The 21,941-nt window shown below is 39.2% G+C and overlaps 1 protein-coding gene across 2 annotated transcripts in view; it reads left to right on the top strand.

The window, feature by feature from the left end:
* Positions 1–261: 261 nt before the first annotated feature.
* LOC121277147 (ints3 and nabp interacting protein) overlaps positions 262–21,941 on the top strand; it is a 30,774-nt gene continuing 9,094 nt past the window's right edge. The window contains exons 1-4 of one of the 2 annotated variants that reach the window (XM_041186221.1): positions 262–307; positions 18,245–18,282; positions 19,044–19,146; positions 19,758–19,848. In XM_041186221.1, coding sequence (XP_041042155.1) covers positions 270–307; positions 18,245–18,282; positions 19,044–19,146; positions 19,758–19,848 — 270 coding nt within the window. In that variant the 5' untranslated portion in view covers positions 262–269. The remainder of the gene's footprint in view (positions 308–18,244; positions 18,283–19,043; positions 19,147–19,757; positions 19,849–21,941) is intronic. The other variant, XM_041186222.1, reaches the window with a different exon arrangement.

Below are 21,941 nucleotides of genomic sequence, written 5' to 3' on the forward strand. Positions count from 1 at the left end.
GTTTGGGTCTGAAATCTTTGAAAGCAAATATTTTAAGTACAGAGTTGAACATTTTTCTGTCATAGTGTTGAGGCAATGCAGAAGTGATGATTTACTAACAGAGCTTAAGTATCTGCATGATTTGTGCTTTCAGTAGCTGCTTTGGTTGATCTTGCGAGGGACAGGCGTCATTGCAGCTGTTTCCACATTTTTCCTCCCAGTTGTCATCCAATCTGAAATACCCATTCTTGGCAATTAGTTAACAATTTGTTCTTTTCTATAGAGTTTGGATGTTCAACAGAAATGACAACAAACCCTCCAGTGCCAGGTAAGATATTGTACTTAGTTTCTGTTGATACAAGTGTCTAGATTTTTAAAAACATTAGTGCGATGAAAATAAAAGATAGGAGCATTTCTATCTTGTCAAGCCTGCTGTTGTCATTCAGTACGATCATGGCTGATCTTGGGATTCAACTCCCCTTTCCTGCCTGCTACCTTTAACCCTTGGTTCCTTGAGACCTCAATCTTAAATGTATTCGATGATGGAGCATCCACAATCCTCCTGGGGTGGAGAATTCCAAAGATTCTCAACCCTTTGGGTGAAGAAACTTCTCCTCATCTCAGTCTTAAATGTCCAACCCCTTATCCTGAAATATTGTTCAAGATTCCCCAGCCAGGGTTAACAATTTCTCCTTGTCTACCCTGTCAAGCCCTTTCATAATCTTGTATGTTTTAATGAGATCACCTCTCATTCTTCTAAACTGCAAAGAATATAGACCTAGTTTACTCAACCTCTCATCATAGGGCAACCCTCTCATCCCAGGAACCAATCTAGTGAATCTTCGCTGTACCGCCTCCAATGCAAATTTTTCTTTCTTGGAAATGGAGACCAAAATTATACATGGTATTCCAGGCCTGGCCTCACTAAAACCCTGTACAATTATAGCAAGACTTCTTTATTCTTGTATTCCAATTCCCTTGCAATAAAGGCAGACATGCCATTTGCATTTCATCAACAGCTTGCATTTCCTACTACAGTGACCACGCTTAAAAAGTACTTCATTGGCTGTAAAAAAAAAACTGAGACATTCAATGTCATGTGAGGTAGAAATTCAAGTCTCTTCTTTCTCTTTCTTTTTATAAATGAGGAGATTGACAGGGTACTGCCTGGGATAAAATAGATTAAGAGGAAGTACTGGAAAGTACTTAAAATGGGTAAGTCACCTGGTCCAGATGGGATGCATACTTGGTATCTGAGGGCACAAAGGCTAAAAATTGTGGAGGTGCTGGCTGCAATCTTCCAATCCTTCTTAGAGTTAGGACTGGTGCCAGAGGACTGAAGAATTGTGAATGTTGCACCCTTGTTCAAAAAGGGGGAGACAGGTACACCTGGCATTTACAGGCCAGTCAATTTAACGTTGGTAATGGGAATACTTTTAGATACAATAATCTAGGAGAAAATTAACAGTCACTTGAATAAGCATGCACTAAGAAAGGAGAGCAAACGTGGATTTGTTGAGAGCAAATCATGTTTGACTAACCCAAGTGAGTATTTTGATGAGGTTACATAGAGGATGAACAAGGGCAGTGCAGGTGCTGTGTTGGTGTTGGATTTTCAAAAGGTGTTTGATAAAGTATTACACATTAGGCTTGTTAGCAAAATTGAGGCCCATGTTTTAAAAGGGGCAGTAGCAGCCTCTACAAAATTGGCTAACGGATGGAAACAAGAGTTTTGGTGACTGGCTATTTTACTGGAACTAGAAGGATGTATACAGTGGTGTTCCTCAGGGTTTGGTATTAGGACTGCTGCTGTTTTTGATGTACATTAATGACTTGGGGCAGGGATGGTGGGTACTGGGCATGATTTTTGAAATTTGCAGATAACAATAAGGAGGATGGTAATAAATTTCAAGAGTACATGGAGAAGCAGGTGGAATGGGCAGAAACATGGCCAACGTTGCCTCTTTTGGAGTACACGAGTGATTAATTTAAGCACACAGCCCCTTTAAATTTTTTTTTTAAACTAGGCTAACTTCTGGGCAGCTTGCATGGACACTGTTGGTTGCAGCGTAGTCATGCAGCTTACAACGAACTTTGCATTTGGCAGTTGAAATGCAATGCAGAAAAGAGTGAGGTGATTCACTGTGGGTCTGAAAAATCATGTGAAACAGTACAAGCAAAATGGCATAATTTTAAAGGGCTTACAAGAACAGAGTCTTTACGATGTTCATGCACATATCTTTGAAGGTGACATAACAGGTTAACAAAGCAGTTAAGGAAGCATATAGGACCATGGGGTTTATAAATAGAGGCATAGAATGCAAAAGCCAGGAAGTAATGCTAAACCTATATGAAACACAGTTTGGCTCCAGTCAAATATCCAATTCTGGGCACTACACTTTCACTTCAGGAAAATCATGAAAGCTTTGGAGAGTATACAGAGAAGAAATTTGCTAGAATGGTTCCAGCAATGAGGGATTACAGTTATGTGAGTAGACTGGAGAATATTTGGTTGCTCTCGTTAGACCCAGAAAGCTAAAAGGAGATTTGATAGAGGGGCTTAAAATCACGAAGGGTTTGGACAGAGTAAAGACAAACTGTTTCCAGGGTTGATAACCAAAGGGCACAGATTTAAGGTGATTGGCGAAAGAGTTAAGAAGTGAGACTAACTGCTTTTGAAAAGATCTGGCACAGACGAAGGAGGTCAAATGGCCTCCTTCTGTGCTGTATTATGCTAGGATTCTTCTCTTTCATGTAACGCCATTAAAAGTCGCAAATCACTGCACAGAGGCATAGTGATTTTTTTTTTTAGAAAAGGCACTAAACCAAAGGAGAACCTTTTTTATATTTTAATGTTCCTTCTCCCTTTTCCCTGTTTTGCGCTTCTCCCCTGTTTTGTTACTTCCACATTTGCCCATCCACCGCCACAGTATCCTACCACATTCACATTACTGTGTGGGAAAGGGCAGGTGGCTCTTGGATACTGAATCATTGGGAGATGCTCCAGAATTTTGCTGTCCTTATATTGCAGCGCCCAGCCTGGCTGTTGTGTGAAGTTTGGAAATTGTTGGCCTCGATCAGTTTCAGACAGCTGAAAAATAAACACTAACTCCCTCGTTCCTGTGCATGCTGTATGTGTGCATGTGACAGACTTTATAATGGGATGGGTGCTGAAGAAGTCATGGCAGCAGTATTTGCCAATTTTGCCTTTTGCCAGAATATGGTTGGGGAAATCAGTTTTGTGCAGTAGTGGTGTATAATGAAAGTATCAAATAACCAATTAGAGGAAAATTGCAGAGACTCAACCAGTGACAAAAAAAGAAAATGAGTTGCACAACAAACACAAGAACATTTTATAGTATAAAGATAATGCATCACAAGCCAGTGAGACATCTTGGAGTTCAGATGTTATTTATAAATCTAAAGCTTTATTAGGCAATCTTATATAACAAAACTTCAGTTTGAAATCTAGTGCAGTCTGGTGGTCTTTCAAAGTATATATAAATTGTTGAATTCCTGGCAGCATTTTAGCATTTCTGTTCTTACTCTGATTTGAAGCAGGCTGCCTGCTAAATTTCTATACCAATAAATATGGCCATTGAGAAATATAATCACTACTGGTATTTAAGCTCTTTGAAATGCCTGAAAACATGCAAAGTACTGTATACAAAAATGGTCTTTTTCACTTTTTTGGACCAGAAACTAGATGAGGATCTATTTTGCTGTGCATTGCAAAGGATTACTAGGCTTTGTGTGTGTCACCTGAGTATAGTTTCTAAATAATGTACATTATCATGTGTTATCAGAATTTCCAGTAGGTGGTGATGTTCTTGCCTCACAATTAGTGGAAAATCTCTGAAGATGTATGTAGGCTAATGAGGTTATGCTCCTGTAATGAATAATTGAACAGACTGGGCTTCAGTACAGTATTAGCATTTTATATAAGGAAATATGTAGTCAGGTTTGGAAGGCTATCTTTGTTTTGACCAGTTACAGGCATGTATGAACAATGGAGAAGCAGTTGTGTTTAAAAATCCTATTTCTTTATATTTCTGGTGGGGAAACAAAATAAACCTTATCAAAAGAACTATGTACTACACTGTATTTGTAGTAACATCAACATTGTGACAATTTTAAGCATTTAACATGAGTAACATTGAAAAAAAATTAAAGGAGTGATAGTTAACTGAAATGCTCTTAGATAGGATAATATCTAAGTCAGTCCTCATCATGGAGAGCTTTTAGTTACACTAAAGCAAAGAGATTGGGCTGAGCCTAATTTAGGGAAGGTGCTGTTAGCCTAATTCTGTTGAATTGGATTAAACATTTAAAACAATTCCCTCAGGAAGTGTGATACTAATTTTTTGAAACCTTTGTAAAGCTCTTTCATGCCTTTTATTGGAACCTTGCTCTTATTATAGCTATTACTGAAGAAGCTCTTGTTTGATAGTACCCTATGTAATAGACTGAGTGTACTCCACTGTTCTTTTTCATTAGTACCAATTCTGAGCTCTTTATATGCTGTATAATTCTGTCACTTTCTTCAATGTTATCATGCTAATGGTCACAGCTTGTTGTTCTAAACTGTTATGATCAACCTCTGCCACCTTATGATGACAATGCCCCTTTAACAATTATTCCAAGCTGGTGTTTTCATTTCCTAATTGATGCACTAACTTGATGTGGCAATAATTCAGAGATATTAATTAACAAATTGAAATGTGTAATGAATTTCCAAGCAAGAACTAATTAATTTCATCTGTATTATTAGCCCTCGACCCTTCTACCACTCAAAAGAAAAGTAAACAAAATGTACCTACACATTTTTTAAAAAAAAATTAATTGATTTTAAAAGATTCTTCCCCTCCCCTCATTCTGATTCTCTATCAAAGAGATATGATAATGGGCTAGCAGAAAGTGTTTGAGGGTCTCTTGCTTCTTGTTGTCCCTTGTGTGAAATACCTGGCCTTCAATCACAATGTTAGATAGGTGGAGGGACAGGTAGTACTGAGGAGGCGGGGAGGCTGCAGAAGGATTTGGACAGGTTAGGAGAATGGGCAAAGAAGTGGCAGATGGAATACAACGTGGGGAAGTGTGAGGTCATGCACTTTGGTAAGAAGAATAGAGGCACAGACTATTTTCTAAATGGGGAGAGAATTCAGAAATCTGGAGTACAAAGGGACTTGGGAGTCCTAGTCCAGGATTCTCTTAAGGTTAACTTGCAGGTTGAGTCGGTAGTTAGGAAGGCAAATGCAATGTTGGCATTTATTTTGAGAGGACTAGAATATAAAAACAGGGATGTGCTGCTGAGACTCTATAAGGCTCTGGTCAGACCACATTTAGAATATTGTGAGCAATTTTGGGCCCCGTATCTCAGGAAGGATGTGCTGGCCCTGGAGAGGGCCCAGAGGAGGTTCACGAGAATGATCCCAGGAATGAAAGGCTTAACATATGAGGAACAGTTGAGGACTCTGGGTCTATACGCAATGGAGTTTAGAAGGATGAGGGGGGGATCTGATTGAAACTTATAGAATACTGAAAGGCCTGGATAGAGTGGACATGGGGAAGATGTTTCCATTAGTAAGAGAGACTGGGACCTGAGGGCACAGCCTCAGAGTAAAGGGAAGACCTTTTAGAACAGAGATGAAGAGAGACTTCTTTAGCCAGAGAGTGGTGAATCTATGGAATTCATTGCCACAGATGGCTGTGAAGACCAGGTCATTGACTGTATTTAAGACCGAGATAGATAGGCTCTTGATTGGTAAGAGGATCAAAGGTTACGGGGAGAAGGCGGGAGAATGGGGTTGAGAAACTTATCAACCATGATTGAATGGCAGAGCAGACTCTATGGGTCGAATGGCCTAATTTCTGTTCCTATGTCTTATGGTCAGGGCCCAGAAGGAGGCCATTTGGCCTGTGCGTCTGTACCAACTCTCTGAATGAGCAATTCACCAAGTCCCATTCCCCCGCTTTCTCCCTGTAACCCTGCACATTCTTCATTTTCAGATAATGTAATACCCTCTTGAATGCCTTGATTGGCCTGCCTCCATTGCACACTCAGGACAGTGCATCCCAGATCTTAACCACTCACTGTGTGAAAAAGTTTTCCCTCATGTCGCCATTGCTTCTTTTTCCAATTACCTTAAATCTGTGCCCCCTCATTCTTGATCCTTCTACCAATGGGAAGTTCCTCCCTATCTACTCTGTCCAGACCTCTCATGATTTTGAATATGATAAACTCTCTCAAAACCAACAGCCTCAGGATCCAGACCATTCCGGATTTTGCTGGATTTCAGGTCAGTTGCTTTGGGCAGTGGGGTGGGGTCAAGGATTGCCTGGAGCGCAGGAATAGGCTGTGCAAGTGGAGAAGCAGATAACAAGTCCAGTGCCATTTAGCACCTCACTGAATTGTTCAGGTAAGTTAATTTTAATTGAGTAAAGCAAAAAATAGTATGGCACAATCTAAAAATGTCTGGTTTTTGGACAACTTTTTTTTTGTCAGCTGGTTTTGAGTGTATACATGTATCTCTATCAAATCTCCTCTTAACCTTGTCTTCTCCAAGGAAAACATTCTTCATTCTATCTACATAACTGAACTGGAAGAGAGGTAATCTGATCCATGGGCTTGATTAGAAATTGGCCATCTAGGCAGAGATGATTATGAAGCAACTTCCCGCTATTCCATGACAGTGCTTTGCAATTTTTTTGCCCCTGAAGGAGATTCCTGTCACAGGTTTGCAATGATTCCCTTAGCTTGATTTTTTTTCAACTGTAATATTGTAGAGGTTACCTCCATGACACTAACTACACATCCTGTGCACTGTGAAAGCGGCATAAGGAATCTCTTTTAGTAAGTGGTCCTCCAAATCCAGCTTGAGGGAGGATGGTGTGGGACTTGTGGACACGACACAGGTGGTTGGTAAGTGGTCATATAATCTGCATTTGGCCCCCACAGTGTATAGGAGGCTACGCTACACATTATACTATATTGGAGAGAGAATGAACTAAATTGCGAATGTTTGGCAGCCTGACTGCTGGTGTGCGGAGATAAATGAACAGCTGTTACATCTTTGCACAAAGTCAGCTATAATTTGAGGTAGCACAAAAGTGATTCATGAGAAATTTTCCAGTCTGGAAGGGGAATAGGACATGGGAAGTTTGGAATAGGACATGGGAAGTTTGTATGAACAAAAAGCTAGTGGGTTGGAAGGTAAGGACAAGGGAGACAGTATAGTTCTGAGATGAGGGGTGAGAGCAGAGGCATTGGGAATGGAGTGGACCCAGCCAGGGTTCTGTTGACAACAGTTGAGCAGAATCCTTAGATGAGAGAAAAAGGGCATGTCAGACATGGAATGAGAAAGGTAATGGCCAGAGCAAATATTATAGCGAAAGACTTGAATCTTTGCAGCAGATTAGTGGGAACAAGCATAATACGTGGAAGTGATTTGGCTTCTGATGGGTGTTTGTGGCAAGCTCATTCCAAAAGATGGTGAGGAGTCCACAGAGAAAAGGAAAGGCTCAGTGAAATTTAACTTATTAGATTTTATAGAGGATTGAAATTGGAAGAATAGTTAATGATTTTCTTAATGAGATAGAGAGGCAGTAATGCCAACATAATTCTGCGTGGTTGAGAAAGAGGACAGTGTGAGGCTCTGAATAGGACTGGAACTAAGAGTGCTCCAGATATCCTGCGAAAGAATTGCATAACTGGGTTTCATGGTTCGTTGGGAGTCGGGGGGGGGAGGCGGTTTGGTTCCTTAACGATTTTCATTCGATGGATGAGTGCAGTTAAGAGAGGTCAGTCAAGGTGAGAACTGGTTCTGCCAGGTACTGAAGGCTGTGGGTGGTTGGAAATGATTGAGCCACTGTTTAAGGAAGAGCCAGCAGAGAGCCTTTCTGTTGAACGACAAAGCAATATAGAGGCTGTATGCCCACAGTGAAAAGGGAGCAATTGGAGACTTGAAAATCTGAAATTGGAAAAGTGGCAGAGGGCATCAGAAGAATCATGAATGCAAGTGAATGAAGACTTAATGACTGAATAAGGAAAGAAAGAATAGAGTTTGGGTGAAAGGGAATTTGTTTGGGCTCATTGCCCAGGAAAATAGTCAGATGGTTGACCCTCTGACTTAGCCAGGCAGAGGCCCATCTGCCTTACAGCTCTTTGAATGTTAGTTGTTCTGTCAAACATTTCTAGACGTTATAGATACAAGTGTACTCTGGAAACTCTAGCTAATATCTTGTTGAATGATACACCTGAGAACTTGTGTGAATTTTAGGCTCTGACTTCTGAAACAGACACAGACCTGTGATGGAAAGCATTGTTACAGATGTTTAAATGATTAGAGATGTATAGTTATGTTTAATCATTTCGTTGTAACTTTTGGTAATTTTTTAACATTTTATTTTGTCACACTGTTATGTTAAAACTTATTTTCAGTAGATTAGATTAAATGGGAAAAAAAGACTTGGGTTAATAAAACACTTTGGTGACCACTAAACATCCAAAGCTGTAATGAGGGACCAAAATGCCCACTAAAAGGGTAATCACTGATAAACATGATTGGGTTAATAGTTGCCCCTGAATCCCCTGAGATTGGTGAGAATATGGAAATCACTGCCATGTGGAGTGATTGAGGTGAATAGCCTAGATGCTATGTTTAAAAATATATATTTCCCCCAATTTCCTTTTTAATTGGGAGATTTTGCTGATCATTTGTGCTTGGTTTGTTTTCGTATGTTTCTGCTAGTTCCTCCTTGGTTGTTTATCTACCCACTTTCCTCACGTTTGACTTCTACATTTCCTAAGAATTAAGCAAAATTTATTTTTTTTTTAAATAAAGAAATAACATGTGAATCAGCTGCAAGAAATTTGCAAATATGAAGGTATGGCACTTGGCATGTGATCTGATAGACAGTTGCATGGTGAATGCAAAAGATTCCTGTATAGATCTAATCACCCATGCCCATGCATGTTGTCTCTTTTGTAGCAGTGATATTCGGCAGTAAGATACTGGATGGATATCCTGCCACTCTATATAGCACCATCAGTTATTGTAGCCATGGTTTCAAAGGTATTTACATTTTTAGCTTATTAGTATTCTGAAACCATTCAGCACATCAATCAAAAAAGTGTCCTTTCTACTTTGGTTTTGTTCCCGTTTTCCATTGGGATCAAAGGAACTTTATGTATAAAATTAGGCATTGTGGCTAAATACCTATCCCCATGCTCCATTTTTTTTTTGTGATATGCTTGCTAAGAAATGAAGCCCAGCTTTTGAGAAATCTGCTTACAAATAAAAAAAAACTGACTGAAATACTATATTAAATGGTATTTTGAAAGTGCTAGTAATTTATTTTCTGACTGCATCTGAGATGAACAGAAAATTGCCTGGCTATGAATGACAGTTTAGTTGTCCAGAGCAATCAGCATCCTGTGTAAATTCAAATAGGACTGCCTAATAACAACTGAGGGCAAACGTAGAAAACCAGCATAGTGGAAGAACTGAAATGAAGAATGAATTATGCAGTGAGAGGAATAAATCTATAAATCAAAGTACAATCTTTGCAGGACGCTATTTGCTATTTCTGTAATTTCAGTACAAATTTTTTTACCCCATTTCTGGATGTGTTTTTGGTTTTACCAGCCACTGTCTCAGGAACAAATTGCAATGACGCCAACACACCCAGATTAAGCAGGACTGTGCTTTTTTTTCTTCTGTTTGGTTAAATAGTGATTTATTACATTTCAAAATCTTAGGCGCAGTGCTTATGGATATGGAGGCACCGTATGAAAATTAGAAGATGATGAACATAGGGAGCTAGTTAATGAAAGACTATTGTAAGTGACTTCAGAAGGACAGAGATTAACTCTGCAGATAGATTTCAAATAAAATTTAAAGAGGTGAGGTGATACTTTTTTGGGTCTATGAATAAGGTGATGACATAAATACTAAATAATGATACTTATCAAAAGGGCTTTCAGAGCTGGCACAGGCAAATTGTGTATGTTCTAAATTACTTGCTTGCTTTTACACATTTATTTTAACAATGTTTGAAGGTCGCCTGTAGTTTTTAGATTATTGTAGAAATGTTTGCCCATCACAATTGTACATTTTGACTTGTCAAATAAAGGCTGCCTTTAATCCCTTGTACCTGTCAAGGCAGAGGCTGAATGATGGGGAAAACTTGTTAATTTGCTGAATTCATGTACACTTCTTACACTACTGGAGTATTTTCAATATGATACTTTTGTAGTTGGTTAAACAACAACATGTATTTATATAGCACCTTTTTAATGTAATGAAACTTCTAAGGGGAGTTCACAGAATGGCTATAAAGTGAAATTTGACACAGAAACACAAGGCATTATTAGAGAAGATGGCCAAAAACTTTGTTAGTTTTTTAAGGAGCGTCTTAAAGGAGGAAAAGGTGATGGAGAGGTTTAGGGAGGGAATTCCGGAGCTTAGGGCCTAGCAGCTGAAGGCACAGCCACCAATCGTGGAGCAATTAGAATTGGGGATGTTGAAGGGGACAGACTTAGATAAGTGTCTCCAAAGGTTGTGTGGCTGGATGAGATTACAGAGATGGAGGGGTGAGGCCACGGAGGGATTTGAAAATAAGGATAAGTGTCGCATGGTTCCGAGTTCAAATCCCACTCCAGGACTTGAGCACGAAAATTAAGTCTGGCACTCCATTGCAGAACTGAAGAAGTGCTGCACTGTCAGAGATGCCAGATGAGACGTTAAACCGAGGTCCTGCATTATTCCTCGGGGACATAAAAGATCCGATGGTATTTTATATAAGAGCAAGGCAGTTATCCCTGATGTCCTCACAATATTTATTCCTCAGTCAACATCACAAACACAGATTACCTGGTCATTATCACGTTGCCATTTGAGAGTTTGTTTTGCACAAATTAGATGCCCTGTTTCCCGCATTACACCAGTAGTGACACATCAAAAGTACTCCATTGGCTGTAAAGTGCTTTGACGCATTCGGTGATTGTGATAAGTGCTATATAAAGGCAAGTCGTTTTTATAGTTTGTCACTGCATTTTTAACAAAATTCAGTGCTACAAGGCATTGCCACCCTGTCAGTGAAATTCTTCTTCAAATCATAGAATGATTACAGCACAGAAAGAAGCCATTCAGCCCATTGTGTCTGTGCCAGCAACCTGCAAGAGCCATTCAGTGAGCTCCATTCACTCCCCTTTCCCCTTAGCTCTGCAAATTTTTTCTCCTCCGTAATCATCCAATTCCCTTTTGAAATCTTAATTTGCTTCCACCACAGTCTAAGGCAGTGCATTCCAAATCCTAACCACTCTGCATTTTTAAAAAGAGGTTTTTCTTTTGTTACTTTTGGTTCTTTTGCCGTTTGCCTTAAATCAGTGTCCTTTGGTTCTTGACCCTTCCGCCAATGGGAACAGTTTCACCCTATCTATTCTGTTCAGAGCTTCATGATTTTGAACATCTCTAGCAAATATCCTGTCAAGGAGAACAGCTCCGGTTTCTCCAGTCTGTCCACCTCATCCCTGGGACCAGTTTCGTCAATCTCTTCTGCACCCTCTTTAATGCTTTTCCATCCTTCCTAAAGCGTGGTGCCCAGCATTGTGACTGAACCAGTGTTCTATAAATGTTCACCATGACTTCATTGCTTTTCAACTCTATGCCCCTATTTATAAAGCCCAGGATCCCATATGCTTTATTAACCACTTTCTTAACCTGCCCTGCCACCTTCAATTATTTTCACATATAGACATCCAGGTCCCTCTGCTCTGCACTCCCTTTAAAATTGTATCCTTTAGTTAATACCATATTAACTTTCCTTGTTCTTCTTACCAAAATGAATCACTTCACACATCTTGTATTATTTTTCTTCTGCCACATGTCTGCTCATTCAACCAGCCTGTCTGTCTTGAAGTCTATCACTAAACCTCCTCACAGTTCAGATTTTGAAATTATGCTCTGCACATCTAAATCATTAATATAGATCAAGAAAAGCAGTGGTCCTAGTACTGACCACTTGGTATTCCTGCTATATACCAACATCCAGTCATGCCTTTGTTTAGATTTTGCATTGTTATGAAGCTATTAATGTATATAATATTCTGGAAAAATATTTTTCTTTGAAAATAGAGGTTTAGTCTGCAGGTGCGTCTTAATTGGCTTAAAGTCGGTTGGTCTGGGTGCTTTGATATGTACTAGTTTTGATATGTAAGAGGGATGGCGTGTATTTGCATTTTTTGAATAGAGCATTCAAGAAGTGGGGTGAAAACTTGATGCCTATCTAGCAGCTACCAAGCAATATGTTTATATCATTAATAAAATTGGTACTATGCAAGGGGTTTCATTGTTAAAAGGTGAAGTTCAAAGAGGCTGGTGAGACAATGAGAATTTGAATTCAATCAGTGGTAGTAGCTATAACTTTGGCAGTTTTCAGGTGTGCAGGGAGAAGCAATGAATGATCAAAAAGCAGCTGCAAGCCTCCAACTCTCTCCATAGGAACCAAAGTGAAAGAACCTCATTTTGAACTCATAAGGTGAAAATGCTTTGCCTGGTGTTTGGTAAAGTCTGTGGGTTGCTGTTGCCTTAATGGAGATTAGTTTGGGGATTTGTTAAAAGTTATGATAATTTGAAGCCATGTCTGTATATATTTTAAACAAAAACAAAAATACCTGGAAAAACTCAGCAGGTCTGGCAGCATCTGCGGATAGGAGCACAGTTAATGTTTCGAGTCCAATTAACCCTTCAACAGAACTAAGTAAAAATAGAAGAGAATATAAGCTGGTTTAAGGGGGGGTGGGACAAGAAGAGCTGGATAGAGGGCCAGTGATAGGTTGAGATAACCAAAAGATGTCACAGACAAAAGGACAAAGAGGTGTTGAAGGTGGTGATATTATCTAAAGGAATGTGCTAATTAAGGGTAGAAAGCAGGACGAGCTAGGTTCAGATAGTAAAAACAAAAAAACTGCAGATGCTGGAAATCCAAAACAAAAATAGAATTACCTGGAAAAACTCAGCAGGTCTGGCAGCATCGGTGGAGAAGAAAAGAGTTGACGTTTCGAGTCCTAATGATCCTTCAACAGAACTATGTTCAGATAGCCCTAGTGGGGGTAGGGTGGGGGGAAGGGATCGAAATAGGCTAAAATGTAGAGGTAAAACAATGGATGGAAATACACTTAAAAATAATGGAAGTAGGTAGGAAAAGACCTTGCTCATCCTGCTTTCTACCCTTAATTAGCACATTCCTTTAGATAATATCACCACCTTCAACACCTCTTTGTCCTTTTGTCTGTGACATCTTTTCGTTATCTTGACCTATCACTGGCCCTCTATCCAGCTCTTCTTGTCTCAGCCCCCCAAACCAGCTTATATTTCACCTCTCTTCTATTATTACTTAGTTCTGTTGAAAGGTTATTTGGACTCGAAACTTTAACTGTGCTCCTATCCGCAGATGCTGCCAGACCTGCTGAGTTTTTCCAGGTATTTTTGTTTTTGTTTTGGATTTCCAGCATCCACAGTTTTTTGCTTTTATCTTTGTATATATTTTAACCTGTAAATTAACAAAATGTTTTAATTAGCTTAATGTAAAGTCTTGAACTGGTGGTCCGATTCCTGAATTTAGATTCTCATTTCAAAGATAACACTTAAAATTATAGCTTATGTTTAAAGTTTCCCTCTGGGATTTTTAAATAACTCCACTTTACCAACTGCACTGGTCATAACAGCATTATGCTCCATTATTGTTTTGTTTTTATCTCATTCACCTTCAATATCTTAAGGTTGTGAGTCAGAAAGGCAGGTGTTACTAATGGTTACTAACTGAGCTTATGGATGCTGGTCAATAAGGGCAAAAGTGCACTTCAGATGATCGCTTAGCTGAAGATAGCATTAATCTGAAAAGACCAAAGATTTTTAAGATTGATTTCAGTTCTGTACTGCACCAACTTATCTTAATTAGGATGGCAATATGGGTGCTACAGTTGGAAACAGGGGAAAAACCATTAGCTGTCTAATTTATCAAAATTGTATTTTACATTGCACGTAAATGCCACAGTCATATTTGCAATTGTCATCCAGATTGCTGTAAAAGAGGCCTTAGCATCTGGAACATTTTCATTGACCACTGCTTCTTTCATTAGCATAGGAGCTATTTGTTATTTCTTATACTCATCAAATAGATGCTCATTGTATAATTGCCCTTTAGTTACACTGTGGTGATATATGTTATACTGCAAATTGATTTTCTATTCAGTAATTAACTTTACATTTTGTTGCAATTCTGAGTTGGCAAGGAGAAATGTCTAGCTGGATATGAAAGATGAACACAATTTTGTAACAAGATAGATTATAATTTTTAAATACATCCGCTCAAACACATTTGATCATCATCCGCTGTTACTTTCCTGTGTTCTCTTTATGATTGCAGTAAAATGGAGATAGATGGATTCAGCAATTAATGTTTTAAATGACTTCCCATCGTGGGCACAGTGTGCCTTGATCATAATTGAGTGGTAGAAATGGGGCCTCCTTTTCACATCCCTCTGCCCCCACCCCCTTCCAGGATCAGTGCCCAATCTTGGTCAGGTGCTAAGCAGAGGTCAACTCCTCAAAGGAAGGGAAGTAGGAGGACAATTAGAGACTTGAATAATGCTGTGTATGCAAAAGTTGTTACAGTTACAGCATGTGGTGAGGTCAACTCTAAGAAACTAAATCTCCAAAATTAAAAAAAAAAATCCAATCCATGTGAAAGTGGCGAGAGGGTTTTGAGTTGTCTAGGACCCAACTCTGCTGTTTGCTCCCTAAACATCTCTTTTTCATTTTCCCCTTTTCTAAAACTTGCCTCTTTGATCAAGCTTTTGATACCCTGCTGTTATCTCCTTTGGCTTTGTATCTATTTTTGTTTGATTATACCTGTGAAATGCCTTAGGATGATTTTTTACATTTGAAGACACTATGTAAATGTTTCCTTTGCAGAATGTCATGGCAGGTAGCTGTGGGCTTATTTAACTGGGCTTCAAGTCTGGGACATTAGCAGAGAATCTAAATTTGGAGGTCCATCAGTATAATCAAATAATCTTGTTAAAGTACTTGTGTGACTTTAGATGTCATGAGCATATTTGATTGAGGCAACATGTTGTTTCTATTCCAATCTTTTCTTTGCTAACGCTCTGAGTCCAATAATGTACTTCGTATTTCCAGCAAACTCCTAAGTTGCAGAATCCTAGTACTGTTTTAGATTCGCGAGGGCAAAATGACCTTGAAATAAACACAGGAATGCATGTTTGCAGTTTATCCCTCACCATTGAAACTTTATCATCCATGTGGCAAACATTGCTGGAGGATAGAAAATCTTCCACAATTGCTACATAAAATTGCTCCTTTGTTGTCCTTTGTGATTGTCCCATTTAGGACTCATGTGATTGCTTAATATTCAGAAAGTAGATGGATTTAGAAACATTTTTAGTCCATATTATTAATGTTCTTCTTTAGTTTATATGTATAGATAAAGCACCTGAAATTTAAGGCATCTTCTAATTTCATTATGCACTTAATGAGTTTCAGACTTGATGGTTTGTTACATCCTTTTAAAAACTAAAAGCATAATCTCCAGTTTTTGCTAAATAAAAGCAAATAAAAATCACTAAAAGCCAGAGGGTATAGTTTGGATGTGGAAAGATAATTCTAAAGCTGCAGAGTTAGAGTTTTGACAGTGTTTAGATTCATAGAATCACTGTTTTGCACTACCTATCAATTACTCCGCCAGAACCTGCTCATAACTTACATTTACAAACAATGCATCAGTATTTCATTAGCTGTAAAGTACTTTTAGACACCATGAAAGGCTCTACGTAAGTACACAACTTTTTTATATTTATACACATGCTGGGTGTTAATACTAAATATTGGTGATGCATTCCTTAAGGAATCATTAATTTGGATGTTTAAAAATTGTTCTAAAAAAAAGAAAGATTTCAAGCTGAGTAGGTGTCTAGCTAGGCAGACTGTACCTGTTACCTTTCTAGTGACCTAGTGACTGACCCTCTGCCCATGGGTCTGCTGTATTTGTTGCTCAACTGATCTAGCAGCAGGCAGATACAACTGGAATCCAACTGTCGTAAAATAAATAAGCTGGATTTAAATAAGATACCTATCTAAATAAAGTATTTATTAACAAGTTTGGAGTATTTTATTCCTGAGACCAATTTATGGATAAACATTCAGAAAAAAAATCCAGTAAATAAATGTGAAGTAATTAGGATCACTATTTAAGCCATACCATAGACAGACCAAGACATTGATTATACTGGTTTTTGGTAATTATGTGAGCAGTTCAGTCAAATACAATAGGTTTGCTCTGTAGCTATGGTATTAGTTTAAATGACTGTCTCAACAGACATTTGCTCATGACCATATTTCACATGGCACTTTCTTATTAAGCTGCCCAGATCATCTGTGGAAGTGAAGTGAGGAATAATGACTGCAGAGGGACTACCTTTCAATGTTGTTTATGTGGGACTCTTAGTAGATTACCTGATATCCATTGGCTTCTTCTTGGACAATCCCAGTTAATGGTTACCTGAATGGAGCTGGAGAAAAGAGGAGAATGTTATAAATATTCTTCCCCCCCCTCCCCCCCCCCCACCCCCGCCCCAATCTCCATGGTTAAGATGGTGCATAACAGAACAAATAAAACAGGTCATATGTTCAGTCCAGTAACTATGCTGCAGCGGACGATTTCACGCAGCATGGTTATTAGAGTGCTGCAAGCAACCTCTGTACCTTAGTTAGGGAAAGGAAAAACCACTTGGGATTTCATTGCTTGATTGCCATCCAACAATCCCAGGTGGAAGTGTACATCTGTAGATTTTGCATGGTGGTGGAATCTGCCTTTGTTGTGATAACCTGCATGATCAAATAACCTGCTGACATTCACCATATAGCCTCACATATCAATAATGGCCATTTGCACATGATACTGGAGGATAACTGGCACCCATGGAATTAGCCATTCAAGGATAAGGACAAAAATACCTGGGGAAAGTGCATAATTCCTGTACATCTGATGTGATGCAGCCTTTTTCAATTTTGAGCTAACCTATGAAGCAAGCGAGTATTGTAATTCCCTACTTGGAGTGTTTCAAAAGTTCAGAAAATCCATAAATGGTAGCCAGATGTTTCCCAGAGGTAGAGATAAAAGGGAATCAATGGCTAAATTGCCTGAAGACTTTACTAATAACTGGTTATAGTATTCGCAAGTACTTTGAGCAGACTTTTGCCTGGGTATAATAGTGAAGCCAAAGCATCTAAAGAAGAAACGTTGCCCTAGTGTTGGGAAGTTTTCAGGCTGACATGATCTTTTGAGTGGTTGCCTTGAAAATATCCTGCCTGTGGGTAAGCATGTATTGCTACTCACTTTCTGTGGCAGTTGCAGAAACATTTACAGTTCTTCTATATTTTTATTTTTTCACCTCTCCTGGTTTTTTTTCCCCTGTTCCCAAACAGACAATTTGTCCATGGGGGGACATTGCAAAGCTTCTTGATCCTGACCTTATCTGATGTCCACACATGCAAACGGTTGTACAGGGATTAATGGATACTGATCATGAGTGGGAATCTTGGCAGATACCCCTCCCTCAGGCTAAGGCACTGAGGCAAATTGTAGCACCCTTATTTTCAATTCTAAATGAGATCAACTAACTTATGCTAAGTATGGGATCAAATTTGGGCCTTTCCTGATCTGTGGGTTTAGCTATTTCCTCTTCATAACCTGGAGCGTTGGGATAGTGCTATCATATTAAGTGATTATTGATTTTTGTTCTTATAGCTTCTTGCTTCAGCTGCAGTACCTGCTCAGGTATTAGGGTTAGTTTTGTATTTCTGTCTTCTCAGAATAGCCCTTGTGTATGAATAATGGAAATCTTTTGAAATCCTTTACTGATCCAGCCAAATATAAAAATAAAGCAGTGAATTTTTTAACATCTTAAAAGCTTCTTCTGACTCTCTTATGTAAGTGAATTAATGGAAGATAAGCAATATATTGAGCATTACCCTTGAAAGCTTTAATGACTCTGAAGGGTCTATTTGAAAAGATATGGAGTCTCTGGAGCCTGGCTTACTGCAGCCAGTACTGCACAGTTTAATTATATTTCTTTTAAAGAATGAAATGTATTCAACCTCTTTAAAATGACTCCCACATATTCTCCAACTTCCACAACATCGCATATTATTTTTTGTAATATACAATAATGTCATTTTATTTTAAGAATAAAGAAAATCTGGAACAGAGAAACCCTTTCAAAAGGTTTGTGCATTTCATTCTCATCCATAAGCAATCAAGGTCTGCCCTGATAGCAAACTAATTATTTTTTCCTAAGTGAATTATGATTTAACTGAAATTGCAAGGAAACATTTTGGGAAGGAAAAATAAAATCGCAAAATGAATGTGCAGAAAAACTCAAACACTTTTGGTGGATCCGGGCTCTACTTTTATTTGCTTTGTTTTTCAAGAATCAAGGAGCAGTGGGTAACTGAGGAATGAATTTGCTTCTTGTAAATTTGAAGCGTCTACTTTTTATTTGTTCTTTCTGTCCCCATCCTTTCTTCCTGTGCCCCATTTGTGACTGGTTGTGACAGGACTGCAGAGCTGTGATCTGATCTATTGGTTGGGGTTAGCTTTGCTCTGTCAGTAGCATGCTGCTTCTGCTATTTAGCATGTCTTCACCAAATTGGCACCTCGTTTTTAGTTGTGTCTCTTACTGCTTCTGGGCTGCTCTTTCTACACTCATTGACCCAGGGTTGGTCCACTGGTTTGATGGTAATGTTAGTGAAGGATGTGCCAGGCCATGAGGTTACAGATTGTGCTGGAATGCAATTCTTCTGCTGATGGCCCACAGCGCCTCATAGATCCCCATTTTTGAGCTGCTAGATCTGATCTGAATCTATCCCACAGCTGTGGTGTCACTTAACACGATGGAGGGTAAGGAGGGTACTTGTCTTCAGTGTCATATCCAATTTACTATTTTTTTATATTTTGTGCTCAAATTTCATGATTTTTTTTTTAAGACTTTCAGAACAAAAACCGTGCTGCTATCCTGGCAGAGCTCAAACAGGAGAAGAAAAAGTTAATAATGCAGAATCAGTCATCAATGAACAATCCTGGAGCCAGGTATCGTATACCAAACATTTCTTACGAGTTTGTTTGCATGACTGTGGAAGGGAGTGGAAAATGTGTAGTGTATTTCAAAGTGAGCTGAAGGCTGAATTTGATACAACTGAGAAGTGATGGCTAGCTCACTTTGCAACTCTTTCTCAATAATAACATCAAGAATGCTCATGTTATTTCAGAAATTTTCAACTTCTCAGTCTCTAATTACATTAGTAAACATTCTCTAAGGTTTAAAAAGATATACAGATCTATTTGGGGGGAGATTCAAGAAGCAAAGCTAGTGTCTCTGGGGAATCTGCCTGCCTTTCAATATTAAAATGATTTATTTTTACATCGTGGGTGTCTTTTCAATCCAGACATTTAGTGGTACAGTGCTTTAGATCCCATATCACTCATCCATAAAATGCACGTTAATAATGTAATCTCAATGTTTAATCCCTTGTGAAATTGCTTGCAAGTTGCCTTGCAAACTCCCTGACTGTGAAATTCTAGCATTTTGGTATTTTAGTTCACCTTTAACAGACAGCAATTATATATAGACTGTATAAAGGCACATTTGGATAACTGAAAGATTTGGGTGCATGAGTTTTTTTTGCATTGCTTCCTCACAGTATTCCTTTATCAAGACCTGCTTTTGCTAAAGATTTTCGAGACCATGCTGAGCAACAGCACATAGCAGCACAACAGAAAGCGGCCTTGCAGGTAGTTCTTAACACAGGTTTTCTCTTCTGTGCTCATGATTTGGGAATTATATTCTCTTGTTAGTCACAGGTTGTGAATTTGCTTATGCAAATTCAAAGGCATGAATGTACTAGTACATCCATGCCACTGTACTGTCTCCCTATATTAAGCTTCTCACGTATATATGTGGTTAAGATGCATGTATGTCACAAACCAATTTTTTAAATGCTGTGGAACTTTGAAATTATAAAACAAAAAATCAAATCAAACTAGTGTAAAATGAATTAGATCAAACTAGTGTAAAATTAAATTATGATTTTTTTTTGAAGTTGTTTAAAAACTATTCATACAATTAAACAAGACACATTTGCTGTAGTAAAAAAATGTTGGTATGTCATGGGTTGTTTTGCCTGGGGAAGTTAGAGAAATTATAGGACCTGAGATCCCAACAGAAGAGATGTTCAAAGATTAGCTACACCCAGGGTTTTATCAGTAGTTAGCTTTTATGTGTGTAGAGACAAAGAAATTCTTTGTTTTTTTTTAGCTTGTAAGGAAGGCAGATCTTGCAACATTCAGAATTAAGTGAAAATAATACTAATTAAAAAATAGAAAGGATATTGATCAAAGATTAAGAAGTTAACATGACTGTCCTACATCAGAAACAGGCTGATCTTCCCTTCACCACCACCACTGGGTGGCATTCTGCAGGGATCATTCCCTCCAGGGCACCCTGGTCCACTCCTCCATCACCCCCTACACCTCAACCCCCTCCCACGGCACCTTCCCATGCAACCGTAGAAGGTGCAACACCTGTCCCTTCTCTCTCTCTCTCTCTCTCTCTCTCTCTCTCTCTCTCTTCCCCCCCCCCTCTCACCATCCAAGGGCCCAAACACTCCTTTCAAGTGAAGCAGCATTTCACTTGCACTTCCCTCAATTTAGTCTACTGCATTCGCTGCTCCCAATACGGTTTCCTCTACATTGGAGAGACCAAACGCAGACTGGGTGACCACTTTGCTGAACACCTTCAGTCTGTCCACAAGCATGACCCAGACCTCCCTGTCGCTTGCCATTTCAACACACCATCCTGCTCTCATGCCCACATGTCCATCCTTGGCCTATTGCAATGTTCCAGTGAAGCTCAACGCAAACTGGAGGAACAGCACCTCATCTTCTGACTAGGCACTTTACAGCCTTCCGGACTGAATATTGAGTTCAACAGCTTTAGATCATGAACTCTCTCCTCCATCCCCACCCCCTTTCCGATCCCCCTTTTTCCAATAATTTATATATATTTTCCTTTTCCCACCTATTTCCATTATCTTTAAATGTATTTCCATCCATTGTTTTATCTCTACCTTTTAGTCTATTTCAATTCCCACCCCCACTAGGGCTCTCCGTACCTTGCTCGTCCTGCTTTCTACCCTTGATGTCACCATTAGCACATTTCTTAGCTAATATCACCACCGTCAACACCTTTGTTGATCTATGACATCTTTTGGCAATCTCCACCTATCACTGGCCCTCTATCCAGCTCTACCTGTCCCACCTCCACCACCACCGCCCCCCCCCCCCCCCAACCCCCCCAAACCAGCTTATATTTCACCTCTTTTCTATTTTTCCTTAGTTGAAGAGTCATACGGACTCAACGTTAACTGCATTCCTCTCCACAGATGCTGTCAAACCTGCTGAGTTTTTCCAGGTATTTTTGTTTTTGTTTTGGATTTCCAGCATCCGCAGTTTTTTGCTTTTATCAGAAAGAGGCTTGCAGTGCTATGAATGCAATACTGACTAATATAACCACATTCAGCAGAATACACACAATGCCAATAATCTGTCTACCTCCAGTTATGGCACCCATGTCAGGGACGTGGTGTGTAATATGTTAGAGATCACTGTGCTTGCACATTTTCCTCTGTGCCGCTCTGTTGCCAGTGGGTGACATTGCATAGGAAGGAAGAATAGAAACATAGAAAATAGGAGCAGGAGTAGGCCATTCAGTCCTTTGAGCGTGCTCCACCATTGAATGTGACCATGGCCGATCCTCTGTCTCAATGCCATACTCCCACTCTCTCTCCCTACCCCTTGACTCCTTAAGTGTTTAGAAATCTATCTAT

This window comes from Carcharodon carcharias, chromosome 4 (genome assembly GCF_017639515.1).
Source record: "Carcharodon carcharias isolate sCarCar2 chromosome 4, sCarCar2.pri, whole genome shotgun sequence".
Classification (NCBI taxonomy): domain Eukaryota; kingdom Metazoa; phylum Chordata; class Chondrichthyes; order Lamniformes; family Lamnidae; genus Carcharodon; species Carcharodon carcharias.